General features: G+C 54.6%; 1 protein-coding gene across 1 annotated transcript in view; it reads right to left on the bottom strand.

Annotated features, from left to right (window-relative positions):
* Positions 1–367: 367 nt before the first annotated feature.
* Positions 368–22,046, bottom strand: part of LOC122387781 (coatomer subunit gamma-2-like) — a 91,744-nt gene continuing 70,065 nt past the window's right edge. Inside the window, exons 15-16 of the mRNA XM_043378235.1 lie at positions 15,128–15,283; positions 368–710 (exon numbers count right to left, since the gene is read on the bottom strand). Coding sequence (XP_043234170.1) covers positions 580–710; positions 15,128–15,283 — 287 coding nt within the window. The 3' untranslated portion in view covers positions 368–579. The remainder of the gene's footprint in view (positions 711–15,127; positions 15,284–22,046) is intronic.

Genomic DNA, 22,046 nt, shown 5'->3' with positions numbered 1-22,046 from the left:
CAATCCACCATGAGCATGTTCGTCAACATATGCATGATGGCAGAGCCGCTCACAGGTCCCGAAATTCCCATAATGCTCGCAAAAATGGGTGAATTATTCAAAATGCAGAGGAGGGTCAACGACCACCGCTATAAGAGTTTATCCGGTATTCCATGTGGGTTCCCTCACCTTTTATCATTGTCATAGTTTTTGAACAGAAAGGAGCTGGGAACTATAGGTACTAGTAGATTGTAAATACCTCCACGAGGCTGGCTTTCTGAATCTGCCGGCGATGGGTTATTACATAAAGATACCCAGCTTGTTACGAGCTGAACGCTCGAAAGATGTTCCGAAAAACGTCACTTTCTAAAGACAAAAACACAACCGATTTCAGCCAGATATATAATTGTATTCATCCAGAAACACAACTGCGTATTACTAATACAGCATAACCGAATAAGGAATCACGGAGGCGCTAGAGCGCATAGCAGATAGGACTTTCCACTCCCAAAGCAACAGCAATATGACGCGTCAGCCACTACCGCCCGGTGCTAGCCCGCCATCCGGGCGGGGGCGGGGCGGGGGCGGGGGCGGGGGCGGCTAGCCGACGGCCGATGCGATCACCTCCGAGACGGCTGGGTCCGTGGAGCGTACCGTTAGCTGCATGGTAACGCCGTCAGAGAGGGCCAGACGAGCGCGCACCAGCACCTCGGCGCCGCCTCGGTACACGCCTGGGGGCGAGGGTAGATGGAGGAATTTAGTGAAACGCAGCGCACACAGCCGCAAACAACACAATGATGTTGACGGGTTGGTGACATACACACCTGCGGGTGAGGCCGGACGGCGGGTCGGTGAAATACGGAGCACAGTGCAAGCAGATGTCATCGGCAAACGACACACAAAGATTGACTAGTCGACAGTATGTGACGGATAAAAAGGTCATCGGCAGTACAGACAGCTCATACAAACGGGTCAGCGGTCACACATAGACGAGTCAGAGACGACACAATAACGAGACAACCGCTGCACGTAGCCTTCCAGCGAGTACACACCCACTTCCACGCAATCGCCCTCCGTTTAGCGTACACAAGATGACATTGAACACCACAGAGCTCAACATTCACGCAGTAAATGATTCAAACTGTCGACTGAACCCATCCTGATATAACCAGTTACAGGAGGATATGATAGAGCTCTAGGTCTGGTCAATGATCGCAGAGCCGACAGCCCAGCAACGACTGTTCTATGAATCACAGTAGGCGAGGAAATGCCGTTGGTTTCATTCCCAACTGACGGGTGAAAGCCATTCAACACACGTCTGAGACACCTGAGTAGAATCATCGTAGTTTCACAATCATCACTCGTCGCTACACACCGCGGTAAAGGCCATAGAGCCTGGCAGCAATAGCCGCATAGCAGGCATTCCCGGCGAGGTGAATCGCCGGGTAAATTTGACCCGTGCAGATCCGAAACGTCGACCAATCCTCCCGACCTGGGGCGATTACGTGAGCCATTCCGCTGTGCCGGCCGTGGAGGGAGCTGGGCACCGAGGAACGTAGTGTAATATCGTCCAGTGAGGCGTCAGGTTTTGAAATGACTTACTCGCGCTCGATTCCATTCGAGGCTTGAGCCCCCATTCAAGGCAACGCCTACACGTTTTGACATCATCTTAGGATCAGCAGGAAGTCCCGGCTACTATTCCATTCACCACACGTTTTCATTCACATCTTTTGTTACCTAGGCTTTCCTCCCACTCGTGCCCTCCTTTACTCCTCCTTGGCCAGCCTTTGCCGGATCTGACTGCCCCACCGCAGACGGATACCCTACCCACCAACGGCAGCCCCGACCGACCAACGCACCCGACGCTCATGTCCCATCGCGGCCGCCGCGGAGGCACTTTCATAACGACGGAAGACGCATGGCCGCTGCCGCCGCCGCCAAGATTCCCCCTCCGCCCCCTCCCCCTCCCCAAGGCAGCCACTCAGCCCACGCCATCTGCCTCTGCCGCTGCCATCGGCGCCGCCACCCGCTGGGAATGTAAGAGAGCCGGACAATGCAGGCGACGGACCGGCGCGGGAGTGACCGGCAGAGAATGTAGAGGAGAGGCACGGCGTGCAGTGGCCGCGGCTCGAGACTTAGATACTGCCAGGGCACCAGCAGAGAATGTAGAGGAGAGGCACGGTGCTGAGCGACCGCGGCTCCAGACTTTGCTCCCACCGGCGGGACCAGTCACGGTCGGAATCAGTCAGCGCAGCGTTAGGTCTTCAAAATCATAACGTTGGTACGAGGTGTCAATATTTTAACATAAGCACCACAGACCACGTATGTCAGCCACTAGCCTTCCTCCCACACCAACCATATACTACATCCATCCCTCTGACTATTCAGCTGTGAAGTCGGGCGGAGCGCGGTCGACTGCGTTTCAGAGCCGGCCGGCACCGCTCTCCGCCGCCCACGGTCGGCTCAGCCCGCGGATGATCCACGGCGAATCGCCGCGTCAGCCCCGGGCGTAAATCGCGCCAGCAATCTCGCCGGCTCTTAAGTTGTCACATCGCCGGGCCGGCCATGGCGCTGCCGGCCGCGGAGCCGGCGCCGTCGCAGCGCCGCCAATAATCGGGCCAACTACGTCACAAGGCACAAGTTTGCCGACATCACAAGATCAGCGTCATACTAGTTGCAAACAGTCGGTTCAAATCTGATTAAGAGTATTGAACTTTGAACTAGAAGGCCCCTATCATGCAATGCTGACACATACAAAACAAAACAGAAGCCTTTATCAGTCAAAAAATCATAACATCAAAAGAATCTAGTGGAGATACTTTAATAGCAAAGCCGCTCAAAGAATGGCGAAAAATTTACAAATTGTTAAAATCGTCATAAGATAAGCTTCAATATTTTGCAAGCCATGAAATCAAAAGACATGTTTCAGGCGGCCTCGTAATGTCTCCGGTGATCTCGTGACCTGACCTTGCAAAAAGCCCATCTCAGCAGCCCCACCGATCCACCAGAAGCCCCAACAAATGAGTGCTGATGGCGGCCGACCTACGAGACAGCCGGCAGAGTGGCCTTCCCCCCCCCCTCCCCCTCCCCACCACCGACCGGGCAATCGGCGCCGGCCACGCGGGTGCCCTCGGCGCGGGGGCCGCGGGGAAGGTGGGGTGGGGGGGGGGACCTTTCAGCGGTGCTCTCCGATCGCCATCCACGGCCTGATAGGCCCCTATTGACGGCCAATTGACGGCCACAGGGCCCGAGATAGCCACCGCCACGGAACCGGCGCTGCAGCCCACGCCCAAATGGTGGGGCGCCCTGGCAGACGGTCGCTATTAGGGTATACTGAAGGGCTGACCGATAAAGCTGTCTTTATAGACCAATTACCCGCATTCAGAGTTTTCTAAAAGCATGCAATGAAATGAGCGCCACAAAGGAGCCCTCACGAAAGTTCAATAAGCATGTTCCGAAGTTACTGCCAATATAAATCGGAACGATTCAACAAATTAAAAGCAGAAGGATACGCCAGACAACGCATTCAGGAGTCTCACAAAGACTCATTTCATCTGCGAACCGGTTATAACAACCACGCCGACTCCAGACTCCGCCTCTCTCTCCCGCCCGCTCGCCGTCTTCCGCTCACCCTCTCCTTCTCCCGCTCTCCCTCTCCCTCTCCCTCGCCCCATCGACCCCGTCTGGCCGTCGGCACCCAGACGTGTCATTCCGGTCTGACCGCCATGTATCAATTTCCGCAGACCTGGCGGCCGATGTTCGCCGTAGGGGCCCGGCACCCGTTCCCCAGGTGCCCGGGGCCGTCCGGCTGTCCCGTGCCGTCCGGTTACGACCCGCGGCCCGGTCGGCCGTGATGTAGACGGTCGTAACACCGACCGAGGGCCAGTATCGGGGCCGCCAGACAGCACGGCCGACCGAGTCCCGACCGGCCCCAGACGGGAACGTCCAGTACGGCGCCCTGCCGGCCTCACCCGGACCGTACCCGGATCACAGGTGTGCCGAGATAGATAGACGCCGTAAAACAGCCGGAAAGGTTATGGCCCCTGCTGCTGACAGACGTGCCGGCCAGAAAGGCTTCACGACTCTCGTAAAATACCAGAAACATTTGAAACAATGTCTGACGCAAAATAGAGGACGAAGAGGCGGCACAAAATGCAGTGTCAAGAAAAGCCAAATGTGAAACGTCACTTCCAGCAAATGAAAAGTCACTCGCACACTAAAAAGACAACTCCCTTTCCTGCAGTTAATTGGAAGTCTACAAAACCAATGGACGCCCTATAATTCCCATTAACAGGTCTGAGAGCACTCCCCGGCGCAGCTGGGACACCTAGCACTGCACTGAAAATTCAGAACGTCCCAGCACTTGACTGATGGTCCCCACGGGACTCGAATGGGGCCGAGAGTGAATCCAACGGCCGACCGGGCGTGCCCGTACATAGCAGCCGACACGGCGCCTCGGCAGCCGCACAAGTTCACCTCCGATGGGAGCCAATCCGGGCCACACAAAGGAGCAACTTTTCTAATAAAAACGACGAACAATGGTGATAGAACTATGGTGGTTTCCATTTGGAAGTACGGAGAAGGAAATATTGGTGTTATTCAACACTGCGTAGTAACACGTAGTTAGTAGTAGTATTATTCTATTATTATTACTATCTAAATATTATTCTGAAAAGAAAAGAAAAAATAAGCGACAATCCATTCCAGTATTTGTCAGCAGCCACACTCAGAATCGGTAACGGCTAAGACACAGCGGATAGAAGGACCTGGCTCGAAATATGAGATGCGAAAACAAATATGCAGGGAGAAACTTACCAGAGCCTCCGGAGGGCTGAAGTTCGTAAAGGTGGATAACAAGTAGCAAATATATAATAAAAATGCAGCCTGGGCCTTCTGTGTGTATAACAGTTCCTAATTAAACCACCAGATCAAACTCAACTCTACGAGACAAACAGAGCTCGCTCGCTCAACGCGAGTCAGTTTGTAAGATGTCTATCATGCGTAGCACACGCAGCTTACAAGAGAGCTGCGACTGGGACAAACACATCCACCCACGCATACGACGCGCGTCCAGACCCAATACAACTGCGCAGACAGATTCGGACTACGGCTGGCCGCTGTCCAGCCCACGCCGGCCGAATCAGCGGCGGCCGTGCGGGCAGACAGGGGCGGGGTCGCCGTGCCGTCCGCCGTGGTAGCCCGCCGAGCGATGAGCTGCGCGCAATCAGCCCGGCCGCGATTGGCACGGCCCGCCGCCGGTAGCGCTGGCCCCCGGGGCACGCAAGGCGGTACACGGTCTCGGTACCGCGCCGGGACACATGGACAGACGCACTGTCAGCAGCGGCGGCAGGCAGCAGTCCAGGCGCTCAGTGGGTGGGTCGGACGCCTATCAGGACCTTAGACAACATTCGTGTATCAGGAGTGCAAGACAGGATCTATATTTTATAAGACAGAAGAAGACAACAATTCGTCAAATCAATGTGAAAAATTACACCTCGTTTATTCGTGAAACTGGTACAGATATGTCGCTTATATCAAACAATCACAACTGCAATAAAACACAATATCTAAAAAATAAAAATAATTTGCGAAGGATGGATCTGCTTCATTTTCGACGGTTACCTTGAAACACGTTAATGAGTAATTTGTTCAGCGATGCAAGAAGATAAGTCACGATGCATTCCACAACTCGAGAGTTTGGTCAACTTCACACATCCTACGATGCATCGAATATACAGCTTCCGAAACTGTGCGTACCCAATTATGCGTCGCCCGCGGGCACGGCACAACTTTACTCGGCAAACTTTTCCGGCCCGCAACTTTCATCGGCTGGCGGTGCGGGCTCGGCGGACCGGAGTTTGCCGGTCGCTGTCACACCGTGCGCGACCGTCCCGTCCTGCCCGGCCCGTTCACCAACCATGTCCGTGTCTGCACGCTACATTCGACCGCTGGGACCGTTGTCGCCACCTCACACACTCGGGCGGCGTAAGCCCGCTCCGCAAGTCAGCCAAGGCGAGATGGCGATGGGCCGAATCTGCGTCCGCCACGACTCCGGCACCCGACTTGATGCACTCAGCCTGGCAGCGTGGCGACTTCAAATGGGGCCAGATGGCTCCTCTGGGCGCTCCGGGCGGGCGGCGCGGGCGCCTCCGAGGCCGTATGATCCAGACAAGGTGGTGACAACACTCGAGTTATTGCGCATCGCCGCAGAATCGGGTCCCGGTCCGGAGCCAAATGGCCGCGCCTCTATGTCCGACTGAGAGTTCACACCGAATCCCAGTGATAGACGGACACCGTTGCCGAATCGCAATGGCCCGCGGTCTTTTACTGTATGCAAAACACCGCGCTCTGTGTGAGAGGGTGACCAGGAAGTTGAGAAACCGGAACAGGCTTCGCGAGAATCCCAGTGAGCGGAGCGAAATGGTACGGAATAAGCTCACCGCCGCAGAGCTCGTCATCTATTTACTTTGCAAACTTGTAACATTGACATTCCACATACCTACCGCCCTGCGAGCCAACGTCGCCCTGTAAGGAAAACACACGCGCAGAATGGAACTCGTCGTGCACGACACTACAGAAAATACGACACCCCACTGGCTTTCCTAAAAGGCGCTAAGGAGCCATCAAGTCCACGCGACAATGCGTCCCTCGACGTGTTGCCCCGCGCACAATTCCCATTTTCTGAAATTGAATTCGCTACTGATTTCGTTAACGACTCTTTTACGTGAGTGAATACTGAATATTTTCTGAAACCACGTTAAAGGATCTCAAGGTGGGAAAGGTTTTCAGAGACCTCAACCGGTGCTTTGTGACTCCTTACAACGCAACAAAGAAGGATGTTTCTATACGGCTCACATGTTGCAATAATAATGCAATTATTGTGAAAAAACTACTATTGTCACCTCAGCCTGCAGTGGCTGAGCAGCAGGAACTCTGCCACAGAGCAGCGCCCCATTCATTTCACTAGAGCAGCGGCCACTACTGACCAGGGACAATGGACCGCTCAGCGCCCATGATTCACTCATTGACATCTTGGAATGCTGAGTCAGAATAACCTTTTAGGTGGGAATGATCACTGATGCAAGCAAAGAAACTGAAACGGTCATGAGAATAGATACAGATAATGTACTTCTTATAATGCTTGCCGTAGATGTTACGTTTAAGGCAAAATTATCAAAGGAAAATAGTAGGTACTCGTATGCATCACAGAGTTACATTTTTTGAAGTCGTATTGAATTGAGCATTCAATTCAACAAATGCAATGACGTCAATGCAATTTATATCCAATGTAAAGAAACGAAACATATCTCTGGACAAGCTAATGGATATCACCATATCGGCTTGTTGATTGAAATAATCGGATCTGCGACCGCTAAGCCCCGTCGTCCCCGTTGCGGCTTATACCCAGGCCACCTTTCCGGACACGGTTTGACAGTCTCACAAAAAAACCGCAGCCGTATGCTCGATTATGTCTCGGCGCTAATAGCCTGGCGACTTGAGGCTGACGTCTCCGACGTTAGCAGCGAGCTCCGACGTGACAGCAGCGACAGGCTCCCAGGCCTGTCAGAGCGCCGCTTACCTCCTGCCGACGAGGCGCAGACATTTATGGCTAACGAGGCCGTCCCACCATCTGCGGACAACAGGCGTATTTGCATAGCGGCCGAGAGAGGAGCGTCTAGCAGCCAGCGGTGCCGCTCGAACGGCCCGCAGTGGGATGTGAGAAGTCAGCGGCATGGAGCGACGGACGGTAGTCGTCGCCGGGATGTCGTCGTCCCATGTGCTGGACGGCAGCCGCTGCAAAAACGCATCCGGCAGGGCGGGTGCCGTCGGCGACAGCCCGACAGCGCCGGCCGCGGCGGGGGGTCGCGCTGATGGCGGGGGTCGCCAGCCGGCGCCGGTGACGGTCGATGACGCGCCCCCGGAGCCGTGCCGGCCGCCGGCGGGACCTGTTGTCACTGTGTCTGTCGGCCAGGCGCGGACGACACGCGGCCATGCGTCATCGCGGCACCGAGCGCCGACACATCCGGGGGCAGCTGCACGAACAAGCGCAGCGCTACACGCGAGCTAATCTGCTACCAACCACACACGGGCTGCACGCTATGAGAGAGGCACACAGACGAAACACCTGTCCGCGACACCTCATAACCACAGCCTCGCCTGTTTCGCCGGGTACCAGGGGCCGAGACAGAGTCCCGTTCGCCCGATAGACCGCGGCTGGCGAGGCCGGTCCGTTCTCCCGACCGGAGAGCGCTACTCAGATTGGTTTCTCCAGTCGTCTGTCAGCGAAACGGCAGCACTTTTCAAACGAACTGGACTGCACCGGCAGCGATACCCGGAGTTATTGCTGAGAGGTCGACCGAGAGCAGTCGGCAACTTATGGCATCAACAGAGGCCCGGCCCGGCCGGCCGGCAGACCAGCGCCGCCGAGAGACAGACAGGCGCGTGAAATCGCCCTCACTTCCGCTCGTCAGCCCACACTCGGGTTATGACTGATGATGTGAAATGCCACAGCTGGAGCAGAGTCGGACGGGATGTGCGCCCAGATTGGGCATTGACATTCCACGTGAAATTCGACAGTGTTTCTGAAGAGAGTGACTCGCGTTCCAAGCAGACCAGCTAAGGCAATAAATTAGATCTGAGCGGTTGAACGAGGTCAAATTAATTTCAGCATTAGTCGTGTCAGTCGGAAAGCTGCCAGACGGCTTCGGAATCAGACACCGGCTCTTCGACGCGGCACTGTTACACACCAGCGAAGATGTTTACTCAAGCGCACATGACGCATTATTTTTAACCCTTCCGATGGCGAATATAAGACGAGGTCACCAGATTATTTTGACAACGATAAAGCCTCACAAATACACAAAGTCTGAGTATAACCGACAGGCGACAACCCAGCAATGATTTTAATTCCTGATGATCATAGGTGGTTTTGATCACCTTTTTTACAAGAAAAGACAAAATAATAAGTGACGCAATAAAAAAGGACACAAGTTTTTTCCGTTGCCTAGCCACGGGCCGCCGCCCGCCGTTGGTACAGCGCACACCAACACGCCGTGCAGCGACTGAGAGGCCGGTACCTGCGGCGGTAGGCTGGCCCGCAATACACCGGTGACGTGCGGAACACACCCGAGAATGAACTGGGATTCGCCGCGCCGTAAGCAGGAATAATAGTATTTTCAATATATTCCACTTCTTCCTAAACCATCCTGAAACGACGGAAGCGCTTAGACTTTGGCGTTATGGAATTCGGACTTTGAACGTCATAACTAGCTGGCTAAGTATGAAAAGCATCTCAATTCGAAGTAAAATATTTTCAGTGCAGTCGGTGACGTCGGTCAAAAAGCCACGTCAACGAAACGGACATATACCTTGCTAAGACTTCAATAACCATCAAGCGCATATTCAAAATGTTCTCATATTGACGCAATGAGAATGTCAATGAAATACCATTCAAGTTCATTTCTTGCAAGACGCTAGAGCAATTCAGCGTTCAAAATATAAGGTTGCCGCAAGAGTTGTGCAGCGGAGGTGAAACTGAATACGTTTACCAAATGCCAGCGGTTGACAGCCGTTTCCATAACAAAAGTGTTCCTTAAAACACAACTAGTTAGGAAAGCTAGGAAATAAATAAAACAGATGAACATGTTCGCTCTGAGCAAAACACTGTATCGATATATGTTAATAAAATTAACTGTTCAAGCTTAGCATTACAAAGAATTGTACGGAACCGAGAACAGGATACAAAAAGGAAAAAAAGCTTCTAGAATCACCGACAATAGCAAATATAAATGAAAAGCTGGAGTATCGTTGCTACCACCGTCACATATGAGCCGATTTGTCCCATATAAAGCCTAACCAGTATCGTGACAGTCCTGTGAGACGTCCGACGCAGAGCCACACAGCTAGCAACCGCTAAACGAACACCATTGGTGCTACGCTACTGGCCAAGGAGAAGCTCAACAGTTAAGTTTAAACGGGACAGAAAACAAGCTGAGGGTGGAATCGCATCTGGGACCAGCTCAGTGGTATTGACAACGCCACACCTACACTCGACTTCGAGCTTTGTAGTCGACACGTATGAAGTATGAACGATATGTGTTTTATGCAGCCACGCCGCCTTGCGGTCCTGTAATAACGCTGAACTACACAGTGCGCAACATACAATAACTCATATAATCAACAGGTACAGCCGCAGCGCACACCTTAGCAATGGCCAGAATAATCAGATCGGCCCATTTCCCGGAGGATCACGAACGTCAGAGGGTCTCCTTAACTACCGATAATCCGAGGCCGGCTACAAACCGAGGCCGGAGCAGGAGGTTTCACCAGGCGCCTCCTGTTAGCCCACGCTGTGCCTGCTGGTTGGGCCAAAAGCTGTGCCGGCTCAGTACCACAAAACGCAGCCACACAGCCGTCGCTGCCCGGCGGGCGGGCAGTAACAGCCCGTACTCGACGAAAAGCCAGCGGCGGGCCACTACAGAGGGAGTCCCGCGGGCACACGCCAGTTACACAGGCGTTTTGAAATGGGCACACTGCTGAGTGTGACAGCAGTGAACAAATACAGATGTAACTGCAATCTCATACCTGCCAGCAAACCGCTTCTGAGAACAAATGTAGTTGAAATGTGTCCAGCAGATTACTTCCACGCATTCAACCTTGCAGACTGAGCTGTCGCAGACAAAGAAAACCGCTGCTTTTACTAGATGAACCACTTTCAGACAGGCGATCTATACATCAGCCACATACTTCAAGGCCAAGCGACGAGATTCTAACGGCGACGGATCAAACGTGTATTTGGTTGATTTTGTTTTCTTTCTTATCCATGCTCGATAAAGCATAAATTCAGCCATCATAAATCATTAGCTATTTCGCTGTTTTCATCCATTCCTTTTACACTCTTATGTCTGTAGACGTTTAGAATGCAGGCAAAGGTGAACACGCATACACGTATGCACATTGCACGTGAACCCGGACGGCTGGTTGCCACTGGGCGAGAGGCCATCCGGACACCAGCGCGGCCGGCGCCTTTTTCCATATTTATATATGTATGTCCCTAACGGTGCTCTATTGACCGGAAGCCAACGGTGTCCGGTGGGCACAGATGAGACCAGCCGCGGGGGAGAGAAGAGAGAGAGAGAGAGGGAGAGGGAGAAGGTGAGAGAGAGAGAGAGAGAGAGAGAGAGAGAGAGAGAGAGAGAGAGAGAGAGAGAGAGAGAGAGAGAGAGAGAGAGAGAGAGAGAGAGAGAGAGAGAGAGAGAGAGAGAGAGAGAGAGAGAGAGAGAGAGAGAGAGAGAGAGAGAGAGACGGGGAGGGGGAGAGGGAGAGGGAGAGGGAGAGGAGGGAGAGAGAGTGTGTGAAGGTGAGAGAGTGAGAGAGCAGAGAGCGGAGAGCGGAGAGCACAGGACAGGAGAAGCAAGTGGAGCCAGCGCACGCACCGTGCTAATCTTCCATGCCAATCACGTGTACCAATGACGTCAAGACCGCGCCAGGCCGTGCCCCGGGGGAGCGTGGGGCGGATGACCCGACCTCGTAGACGGCAGGACCCCGGCCTCAGGGGCCGACGGCCGTGGACTACTGCCGCGCTGCTACCAGTGGCACCTATCGGCCAGCAGAAGTGAGTTGGAAAACCGGCCGGCTGATCGTTGAACCAAGGTCACCAGTGTGTTCAGTCTCGACATTGCCTGATGGGATTATCTCAGACTGATCCGTTTTCACGCGGCGGGGTCTCTGCCGACGGTGATGGGTTCCGAGGAGCCTCGTCTCGTCGCCCCATCGCCGGCGTCGCTCGTCCATCGCTGCCGACAGTGGCAGATGGGCCGGCATTGGGCGCACCGCCGACGGTCCAGCGGCCTCCCAGCGACAGTGAGCGAGCGGCGCCGGGAGCGAGTCGTCGCCGACGGCGGTCGACAGCACCCTCCCACCGCCCGACCCACCGAGCGACCCTCTGCCCGTCCCACCGCGCCGACACGACGCTGGGCAGTCGGCACCTTAGGCCGGGAGCTGGAGATGTGACATCTCCGTCATCTGGACACGCACGTCTGCTGAACTCCTGCCGCCCACGGCGACATGAATATTCCCGCTCGTCAAACCTCCTTGCAACTATAGGCGGCAGAACGACGCGGGCACCGGGGCACCGTAGCCCCCTTTGATTTTAGCATTTTAACATTAGTTCTATGGGCGACGGGCGTTGCATGGAAAGAATGGACCAAAAGTCGGCAGTGCCCCCCCCCCCCTAATTGAAGGTGTTTCGCCGCCGCTGCTTGCAACTAGGGTCTGGTGCAAGAGGGACACCAGCGATCGAGCCGTACATGTCAAGGAAACTAGTTAGCTATGAGTCCCATGGGAGCATGGGAACTAATATTGCAAAGCAAATATATTGGACTACGAAGATTTTAAATACGATGATTATTTTGGCGTAGATGAGCTCTGGCTGACCGGCATCTGATGGGAGTTATGTAACCCAAAGGTACCCATTCGGGGCTATGGGACCAACTGAACTCTGGGCTATTGAGTATGCATGCATGCCACGGAACCTTTGTGTATATCCTTTGTCATTGAAAGAAACTTTGACACCTGGCACCGACATGCGGATAGTTCCCTCTCACCACCGCTGTAACCACGGCTGTCACCGTCACCGTCCCCACGCCGCTACCAACAGCGGCGCAGTCTGAGATCTATCACACATCAGCAGCAGGCCGCCGCGGTGACCGCGCTCCGGGTCGGAGGCCAGCCTGCCCCCGTCTCTGACCACGGTCATCGCTCCATGACAGACGCAGCCGAGCAGCACGCACTGCGCACCACCATCGCGCCGACACAACGACCCCGCTCCGCCGGCCAGCCTGATTGCATGGGGTTGAACGCGCCCCGGCCCGGCAGGCACGGAGCCGTCCAGCCCGACTGAGCTGCCGGGCGCCACCCCATCCCCGGCTGGAGTCAGTTATTAGGCTCCGTGACCCGGGAACTCTTCATTGCTTCCCAGTTCAAAGGGAACGAGGAGGCTTGATGTTGAACCTGACGGCGTAATATAATTCAGCATTATCGGACGATTTGCTCAAGGCAAATTATGTGTTTGTCCGCTGGCGTCTTTACTCGACACATACTGGGACGTAAGCGAGTTAGCGAAGTTGTATATGCAAATGAGCAGAAAGCCTTCCGATCTAGCTACTCAAATTCTTTTGACACCAGCTGACTGACTTACAGACACGTACCCCAGCCCAAACAGCTAAGTACTTACTCGAATCAAGATATCCACAGCGCAAACATTGGCGGCACACACTACACGTGTCTGAAAGCAAGTTGGTCACTTATCTTACAAACGCATGCAAATGACTTTTAGCACTCAGCCGCTTCGCAGAAACGTCATCTCAGTTAGATCAGTCACCATTTCAGTTCCCTGGCGGCCTCATAACGGCGGTAGTTCGTCAGCAGACCTCCCGACAAGCCCAACGCAATCAGTCCGGCTTCACGGAAACCGGCGTACGTGCGGCTCGGTAGCTAGACGGCAGCGCCCTGCACGTTGTACTGAGATCAGACCACCCGGAGACTGGAGCGGCTTATTGCCACCAGCGCAATCAGGCTAATTAGAGGCAGATCAGAGCCCGGGCACTACTGGCCCGATCGGCTGGTCTGCCGGGCGAGCTCTGACCGCAGTAAAACCAACAGACGGCCAACGGACGACCGACGGCCTCTGGTTCACCGGGACATGGGACAGGTCATGGGAATCTAACGGCACTGCTTGTCACGCGCCGACGGTAAACACGCAGCGTCGTATAGCGAGGGAGAGTGGAGAAGGGAGAGGAACGGGAGGAGCGCATAGGCGATTGCTCGGTGATCGGAAACCCTTCTGACCAACCTGAGGCCGCGCCACACCGTTTTCAACAACACCGGCGCTTCTGAGAGAACCTATTACCGGCCCTTCCCGGCCGCAAACACGTCCATTCTCTCGCACTGAACACCATATGCTGAGGCAACCAGCTAACAGCGCCAATCAGCCCCTGGGTGTGTACCGCAGCTGGGCCGACGCACTCAGTGTTGGCGCGACACTGCAGCCCAGTGCCTGCTTTCTGCAGAGTACGCGCCTCCTGCCCAGAAAATGTCATTACGCCGCGTCGCCTCAGCCCATAATATGGGGCCGTCACGTCAAATAGAAAACAACACTCACACACGCCCTGAAATATTCAATTGAGCTAGACTTTTTACTTCTGCAGTGGAAACATTCGAAAAATATTTGGAACTTGACGTATTTTCCTGTTAGTGGAAATGCTTGTAACGAAATGCTATGATACCTGCTTACCCGCTAATCGCATTCGTAATTCGCAAGGTATTGCGTCATGTTACAATGATGTCATAGTAATCCTAATGAAAAGGCCGGTAGGCTGGCAAGACAGTTTTAATTAACAGCTTTGACATGATGAGCATGCCATCTGGAGAGGTTTAATCATGCTTTTTGAGGATTCATCAGGAAGTTGAAAACGCGGCTTTTCAGTTTGCTCTGTCCAGTTTGTCATCACGCTGGGAAACAAGTTCGAAACTTCAACATGCCACGCGGCTCTCGCCTTTGTCAAGTTGTACCATTTGCCTGCCAGTAATGGGAAAGAAACCGACGGCCATTTCCAAATTCCGTCGCTTGGCTTCCCTAGAATTGATCAGCGATGACTTGGCTACGACGTTGTTGGTCTCCAGGGAAAGGTAATGGCGAATGTCGCGAAAACGGATAGGAAGCACGTAGTAAGCGTGTAACCAAGATGAGGTCATGTCTGTTCTCTGTCATCTGAAATACCAATTACTCCAACCAAACCAGGGTATATTGAATTAGGAACAAACCACATCACCGTTAACTTTATCAACGCCAAATGTGGCACAGAATATTCCCAAAACATCAACCAACTTACAGTCACAAAACACCAGCCAACTTATCCAATGAACCAACACCCTCTAATCCGATTATGCTATCACAGCCGTTCCGCCAGGAACGAGTCAGACACAGCCTTCCCAAATCAACTGCCACAACAAAAACAACAGCAACAACAGAACACAGTCGCCAAAGCACGACCACACACACATACCAGACACTCAGCAATACAGTGGTCAGGGAAGCCAGAAGAGCTACGCTCGGACTGCGAAGGGCAGCGGAGGTCACAGTACTCACCGGATAGCAGCAAGGTGTGACTTGACTTGCCGTCAGGAACCTTATCCGAGCGCTCGCACGCCTGCATGCCCATGAACTGGCTGATCTGCTTGACGGCTTGCTCCAGGGTCTTCATTGCCGAGAGGGCGTAGGTATCCTCCAGTTCGTTCTGGTCACCTGAAGGATCAGAGAGGTTGGTCAGTGAGTCTCATAAATCGTGACCGTCTGGTGACCCGAAAGGATGTCAAAAAGCGCCGACCGAGACCCTCCGCAGTTTTTGTCATCAGTAAATGGCTCCAGTTCGCGTTCCGAGACAGATGTAACGACCGAACCGAAGACTGCCAGACAGTGGAAGACTTCAGCCGAAAAGTCGCCAGCGGTCAGACAACAATCAACAGGCCAATCTCGTTAGAACGACACCGAAGACTGTTCGAGTCGCTGGTGTGTCTTCATTTACATCACTATGGTTACAGGCGCGCACCCGGATGTCTGTTCAGAACGGTAAGGGTTGCGCGCAAACTGAACGCACATCGCACTTTTAGCGGTATCGCAATTGCTAAGCGCAATGCATGTCAATAAACGCCGCAGAAAAACACGATCCGTTGATTGGCCAACATCGGGGATCCTCAAGCCGGAACAAGCGATATCACATACGAGTATGTATGTATGACTGTGGCATTTCCAGGTCTCCAATAATGCATGTGACTACCGTCGACCACACGAATACCCCGCCTTTTCGCCTCTCACCAGAGGATCAGAAACCGAGCTGCGGAAGGAAAACTCAGCAAGACCACCAATAACGCTGGACGACTAGACGTGTTTACTAGACTTTCCACCTCTGTTGGCGTAAGCCCCGTACAAAAACATCCAATTTTTCTTCGACTGCGCGATAACAGTGCGACAAGAAAAAGGAATGCATTGGAAACTACATCTAAAATGAACCTGCATCACGTTAAGCAGATATCACGCCCCGGTAGAAATAGATCTAAATCACTCTCCCTTAAGCGATTCAATTGAAAGCCAAGGCGTCGCCTTTCCTGATCGGTAGAACCGCTCCCATTTCGGCTCTCGGGGGCGGTGCCCGGCCCAGTTCAGCGAACCGACGCTCATGCCCGATGACAAGACGTGTCAATAATGCGGAATCGATGGTGCCGTCCCGGGGGCGGCCGCGTGACAGCGGGTGACAGGGAGATGACAGCGGGGTGACAGATGACGGAGGTTGACAGATGACAGTCGTGTGACAGCCAGGTGAATGAGGCGATGGTGGTTTGGTGAGTACAGCTGCAATGTGACACCTAGGCCAGCGGTGGAACAGTGGGAGCACAGGACGGGTGACACCTGCGACTTGTCGACTGTAAAACAAAAAGCGGCTGAAAAAGAAGGGACAGATCGTCAGGTAGCCAGCGAACCAACCAGTGTTGATTAGATGAGCTGTTGCACTGGGCTAGGTTGATAAAAGATGTATGTTAAAATGTCTTTAAGTTAAATACTTACAACAACAATCATGGCAACTCGCAGGCAGCATGTGGGCAACACGCAGCTGTCTGAAGTGGCCTGAATTGCATCACAGGTATTTTGCCTAAGTGCTAATTAGGCAAGTACAGAATGTTCTACAATCTGCTGCCACCGCTCGACTCCGACTGCTGTTAGGGGGAATACCGGTTGTCTGAGAGAGCCAGACCACAGCACCGCAGAACTGGGCAGAGCGCGCCTCCATGGCAGCACCAATCGAAAACCGAACGGTTAAAATCCCGAACAACCACCGAACGAGCGCCATCAGGCCGGGAAAGGAGATCTCCGAATCGTCGCCACCGAACAACGGCGGAGATTTCGGAGACGAATGGCCCGGCGCCGTGGGGATGTGTGTTCGGAAATGGAAAAAGAAACGACGAGCAAAGCGTTTGAATTGTAAACGAAATCATAAAATGAGCATCATCGAAACTTCAACAAGACAATCGAAACGAAGAAGAAGAAACATCGCCAGTGGCTCTGCCTCCCTCTCGGAGTAATACACCACACCAGTCTTTCACAGAGCCATATATGCAAGTCGTTAGTCGCAAGCTCCAGTCGTAGTCGTTAGTCGTTGTTATAAATCGAGGACTAAGACAACTTCAACAAATTCATTTATATTGCCGAAGCAACAATCAAGATACAAACAATACGAATAGCTCAGATTACAAAATCCAATTTCAATCCACAAACTCGCTGATCTTCAATTTCACATTATTTGTCGCGCGCGGTTCGTGCACTTTTGGGCAGACGACTTTCAATACACAACATACTCCCCCCGTTGCAGAAGGTTTGAGTGGACCAATCACATACCTACCTACTGCAACACATGTCAGTCCCTAGATGCAAAACTGATACAGTTTACAGAGCACATGTCACAATCAACAAACACTGTCTTTCCACCTCCGCTCTAGCACTCGGTTGTAACAGTCGGGCTACCGAGCGCTGCCGGTGCTGCTATCGCTCTGCTCTCCTACACCAGTTCCAGGTTGTGTAGTCGCTGAACCGCACAGCATGTGCGGCGCCCATCACTGGTGCGGACCTGCACGGACCGAACCACACCATCCGGTCCATGATACAGTTTTTCAACCGTTGCCATAGGCCATGTCAAACGCGGAGCATTGTCCCGCCTGATAATCACTACACTGCCGAGCTTTACATTGCCTCTGGTTCCAAACTTGGGAACGATAGCTGGCAGGTTTCGTACATACTCGTCACGCCACACACGCCAGAACCGCTCTAATCGCTCGCTACGAACTGAGTTCAGTCGGCCTAATGCCTCCCCTGACGCACCCTCGATACCTTCTGACCTCTCCAGACTCAAGACTGAGGCACGACCAATGAGAAAGTGATTGGGAGTGAGTGGACCAGGGCATCCACTATCATCACTGACAAATGTCAGAGGTCTGGAATTGACGCACGCCTCAACTTCATGTAGGATCGTTTCTAGCTCACGTTGTGCCAGATGCCGCTGCCCTACTGACTTCCTCAGTCCGACTTTGACTGATCGAATCAGTCTCTCCCACCAGCCACCATGCCACGGCGCGTAGGGCACTGAGAACCTCCACTCGGGAGCCGCGTGTCCGATGCTCGACTGTAGATGAGTCGAGCACGCCTTGAAGGTCTTTGCGTTGTCCGAGTAGATCACTACTGGCCAGCCTCGTCTGGCCACAAAACTCCGCAAGGCCAGCAAAAGGCACGACAGCGACATGGACTCTGTTAGCTCCAAGTGGACCGCTCGCGTTGTGGCACACGTGAAAAGACAAACGTATAGCTTGTGCCGCGGCCGATCGACTGAGAACAGAGGTCCCGTGAAGTCTATTCCGGTCACGGAGAACGGGCTAGACTCAGTCACTCTGAGACGTGGGAGAGGACCAGCCGGTTCACAGCAGGGCTGTGCGTCCTGTCTCTGACATGAAACACACTCTCGTTTCACCGTCTTTGCTATGCGGCGGGCGCCAACAATCCAATATGAGCTTCGCAAAGCAGTCAGCATGGTGTTGACGCCTGCGTGAGACATCAGTGTATGCTGAAAGCGGACTATCAGCATAGAGAGATGAGATTTTGGGAGGATGATGGGGTGCTTTTCATCTGTTGACATTTCTGCCATTTGGAGACGGCCCTTCATGCGAATCAAACCATCATCAGACAAAAAGGGGCCCAGTTTGTAGATGGATGATGACTTCGCCACAGCCTGGCCCTGAGCCAGCGAAGTGTACTCCGCATGGTACAGTGATCGCTGAGTCTGGCCGATGAGAGTCATTTTGGCCTCACGTATCTCTCCGTAAGACAAGTCGGCAGCCGTGATTCGACTGTCAGGGTTTCTCGCGTTGTGAATGAAACGCTTCACCCATGCTGTAACACGGACAGCCGTCACAAAAGAGCTCCAGTGACTCAATGGGAGCACACTCTCTGAGACGATCGAGTCAGTGCGCAGCATCATAGCATCCTGTTCGGATCCCGACTCGCCCAAACTTTCCCGCAGAACATCTGGTCCGTCTGGAGACTCGCATGCCGCCACGGACTCCTCCGTCTCGGCTAGCTCCTCGCTGGTCACGAAGAGTCCACATCCGGCTGACTCTAGAGGGGAGCGAAGCCACTCAGGCCCGCGGGCCCATAGCTCAGAGCCAACCAGCTCGTCTGCAAGCAGTCCCCTCGAAGCAGCGTCAGCTGGGTTGTCCACACCCGCCGTATGACTCCATACGGACGGCTCAGTCAATGTGTGGATCTCCACCACACGGTTCCTGACGAACTGTTTCCATTTGGTAGGCTCGCTCTTTATCCATGCCAACGCTATGGTAGAGTCTGTCCAACAGCGAACGCGTACTTCTGAAGACAGTTTCAGAGCTTTGCAGACATAGTCTGCCGTGCGAGCTGCTAGTAAGCATGCTAACAGCTCCAATCGAGGAAGGGTGACGGTCTTCACCGGTGCCACTCGCGCTCGTGCTAATAGAAAGGACACATCAAAGTCACCGCTGGGCGTACGATATCTGAGGTAACTCACGCAGCCATAAGCGCTCTGACTAGCGTCTCCGAAAATATGCACCTCGAGATCTGGCATATCGGACCAGCACACACCGTTTTGCATGTAGCAGCGAGGTATTCTGAGCTCCTGCGACTGCGAAATGCCACCGAGCCATTTCAGAACCTCCCGATCGAGCCCGCCTTCAAGTGGTGGGAGGTGTGGGTCCACCCGGACCCGCCTCTGCTGGGGCGACCTGCGGAGGAAGCCAAACGGGCTCAACCTGCCCTCTCCAGCGAGGGCCCTGGCGGTGGCCACCCGGCTACCGCTGCGTTGCTGCGCCACCTCAGCGACCGACACTCAACGCCCGGGGGCGGCGTACGCCCATCGGCAGGCCTGGAGCCGCGCTCGCGCGGCTCGGCCTGCTAAATGATTAACGACGGGTCAGCGCCCCCCGCCGGGACCGACGACGGCGGGGAGGCGCCAGCTGTGAGACCGGGTACCCGACACCGTCGCAGAGCCCGCAACCGACGATATCGCCGTAACAGAGCCCGGAGAAGTCTCCTCACCCTTGTGGTGTGGAACGCGGAGGGCCTCCGCCCGAAGATTGCGGAGCTGTCCCCCTGGCTTCTTGAGGCCAACGTCGACGTACTCGCGGTACAAGAGGGCCAATTCCCTAAGACGGCACCAAGGATACCTGGCTTCCAGCCCCCAGTCGTGACTCGACGCTCCAGAGGCCGTAGAGCTGGTGGCCCTGTGAAGGGAGGCGACGTCGCCATCTACATGCGTGACGGTCGTCACTTCACAGTACTGAGCGGCCCCTTCAAGCCCGGAGCAGACGACACCACCGAGATCTGTGGCGTTCGCCTACCTGGTAATCCCGATCTGGACATCATCAACATCTACCGCCCGCCCATCCGCTCAGATGAGGCAGACGAGAGACAAGACAACTTCGATCCCGACTACCTCCCCACTAGCGACAACACCATCGTCGCCGGCGATATCAACGCTCACCACCCGCTGTGGGACGCGGACTGCGAAGGCCCGGATGAGACGGGCGAGAAGATCGCTGCGTGGCTGGACAGGACCGGCTGGGTGACCCTCAACGACGGCCGCCCTACCTTCACCAGCTACCGATCTGGCGGGCAGTCGGCCCCGGACGCCGCCTTCTGCAGCCCGTCCCTGGCGAGGAGGTGCAAGTGGGACACAGGCCCAGACATGGGCAGTGACCACCTCCCGATGCTCCTGGAGCTGCAGACTGGACAGTCGGCCCCCAAGAGGATCCGGAAAACCAAGTGGTCATTCAAGAAAGCCGCCTGGCTGGCCTTCCAAGAGATGTGTGAAGCCGCCTTCCAAGGAGCGGAACCGGAACACGAACCAGTTCAGAAGATGGCTACCAGGTTCCACTCGATCCTCCAACAGGCTAGTGTTGCCCACGTACCAAGAGGGGCACGAGCCGACGCCAAACCCTGGGCTCTGGACCCGGAGCTGGAGGAGGCAATCGAAGACAGAAGAGCGGCGAGAAGAGCCATGCAAAACAGTAACAGGGACCCCCAGGCCAAGGCACGTTGGATCGAGGCCAAGAGACGCGCCGCTTCCATCGAGCGCCGCGTCTCTCAACGACACTTCAGAGACTTCGTGTCGAAGGACCTCAACAAACACCAGAGCCTCGGGCGGGTCCACAAGATATTGAAGATGTGGGAGGGAGCGTCAGATGACAACCACAGAAAACAAGAAACCATGGAAGACAACGGCCGCACCCTGGTGACGGACAGGGACAAGGCAACGGCGTTCAACCGCACGTACGCCTACGTTTCCAGACAGGTGCGAGCCAAGTCCATCGATCGCCGGGCCAAGAAACAGCTGAAAGAAGCCGAAGTCCGCACCTGCGTAGAGTGCAGGGGTAACAGAACGGGTTGCTGCTCACCGTTCACGGAGGAAGAACTGCTGCGTCAAATCTCCAGCGCCCAACTGAAGAAGTCGCCAGGACCCGATGACCTGTGCAACGAGCACCTCAGACATCTGGGCCCGGTGGCTCGCAGAGCTCTGCTCCGTCTCATCAACGCCTCGTGGCTTACCGGACTGGTCCCGTGGCAATGGCGGCGTGCCGTCATCGTGCCCATTCCCAAGCCCGGGAAGGACCAACGGCTCATAGCAAGTTACCGCCCGATTGCCCTGACATCCCACATCGCCAAACTGGCTGAACGACTCGTCGCGACTCGATTAAACCACATCATCGCAACCCGAAGCATGATCCCGCCTGAACAGGTTGGCTTCAGAGAGAAGCGGGGTGTGGAGGATGCCATCGCTCGTCTAACCCAACAAGTTCAGGACGGATGGCAGCTGAAGCCGTGCCCCCCATCCCGGAGACAGCTGCCGGACGGTGAGTCGGCGCAGAGATTCGTCCTCGTTGCGTACGACTTCGCACGAGCGTACGATAAGGTGGACCATCGCCTCCTGCGTGCCCGG

Source organism: Amphibalanus amphitrite, unplaced genomic scaffold (genome assembly GCF_019059575.1).
Source record: "Amphibalanus amphitrite isolate SeventyFive unplaced genomic scaffold, NRLGWU_Aamphi_draft 000298F_arrow, whole genome shotgun sequence".
NCBI lineage: Eukaryota > Metazoa > Arthropoda > Thecostraca > Balanomorpha > Balanidae > Amphibalanus > Amphibalanus amphitrite.
Note: the sequence above shows the minus strand (reverse complement) of the source record. Positions and strands in the feature narration are given on the sequence as shown.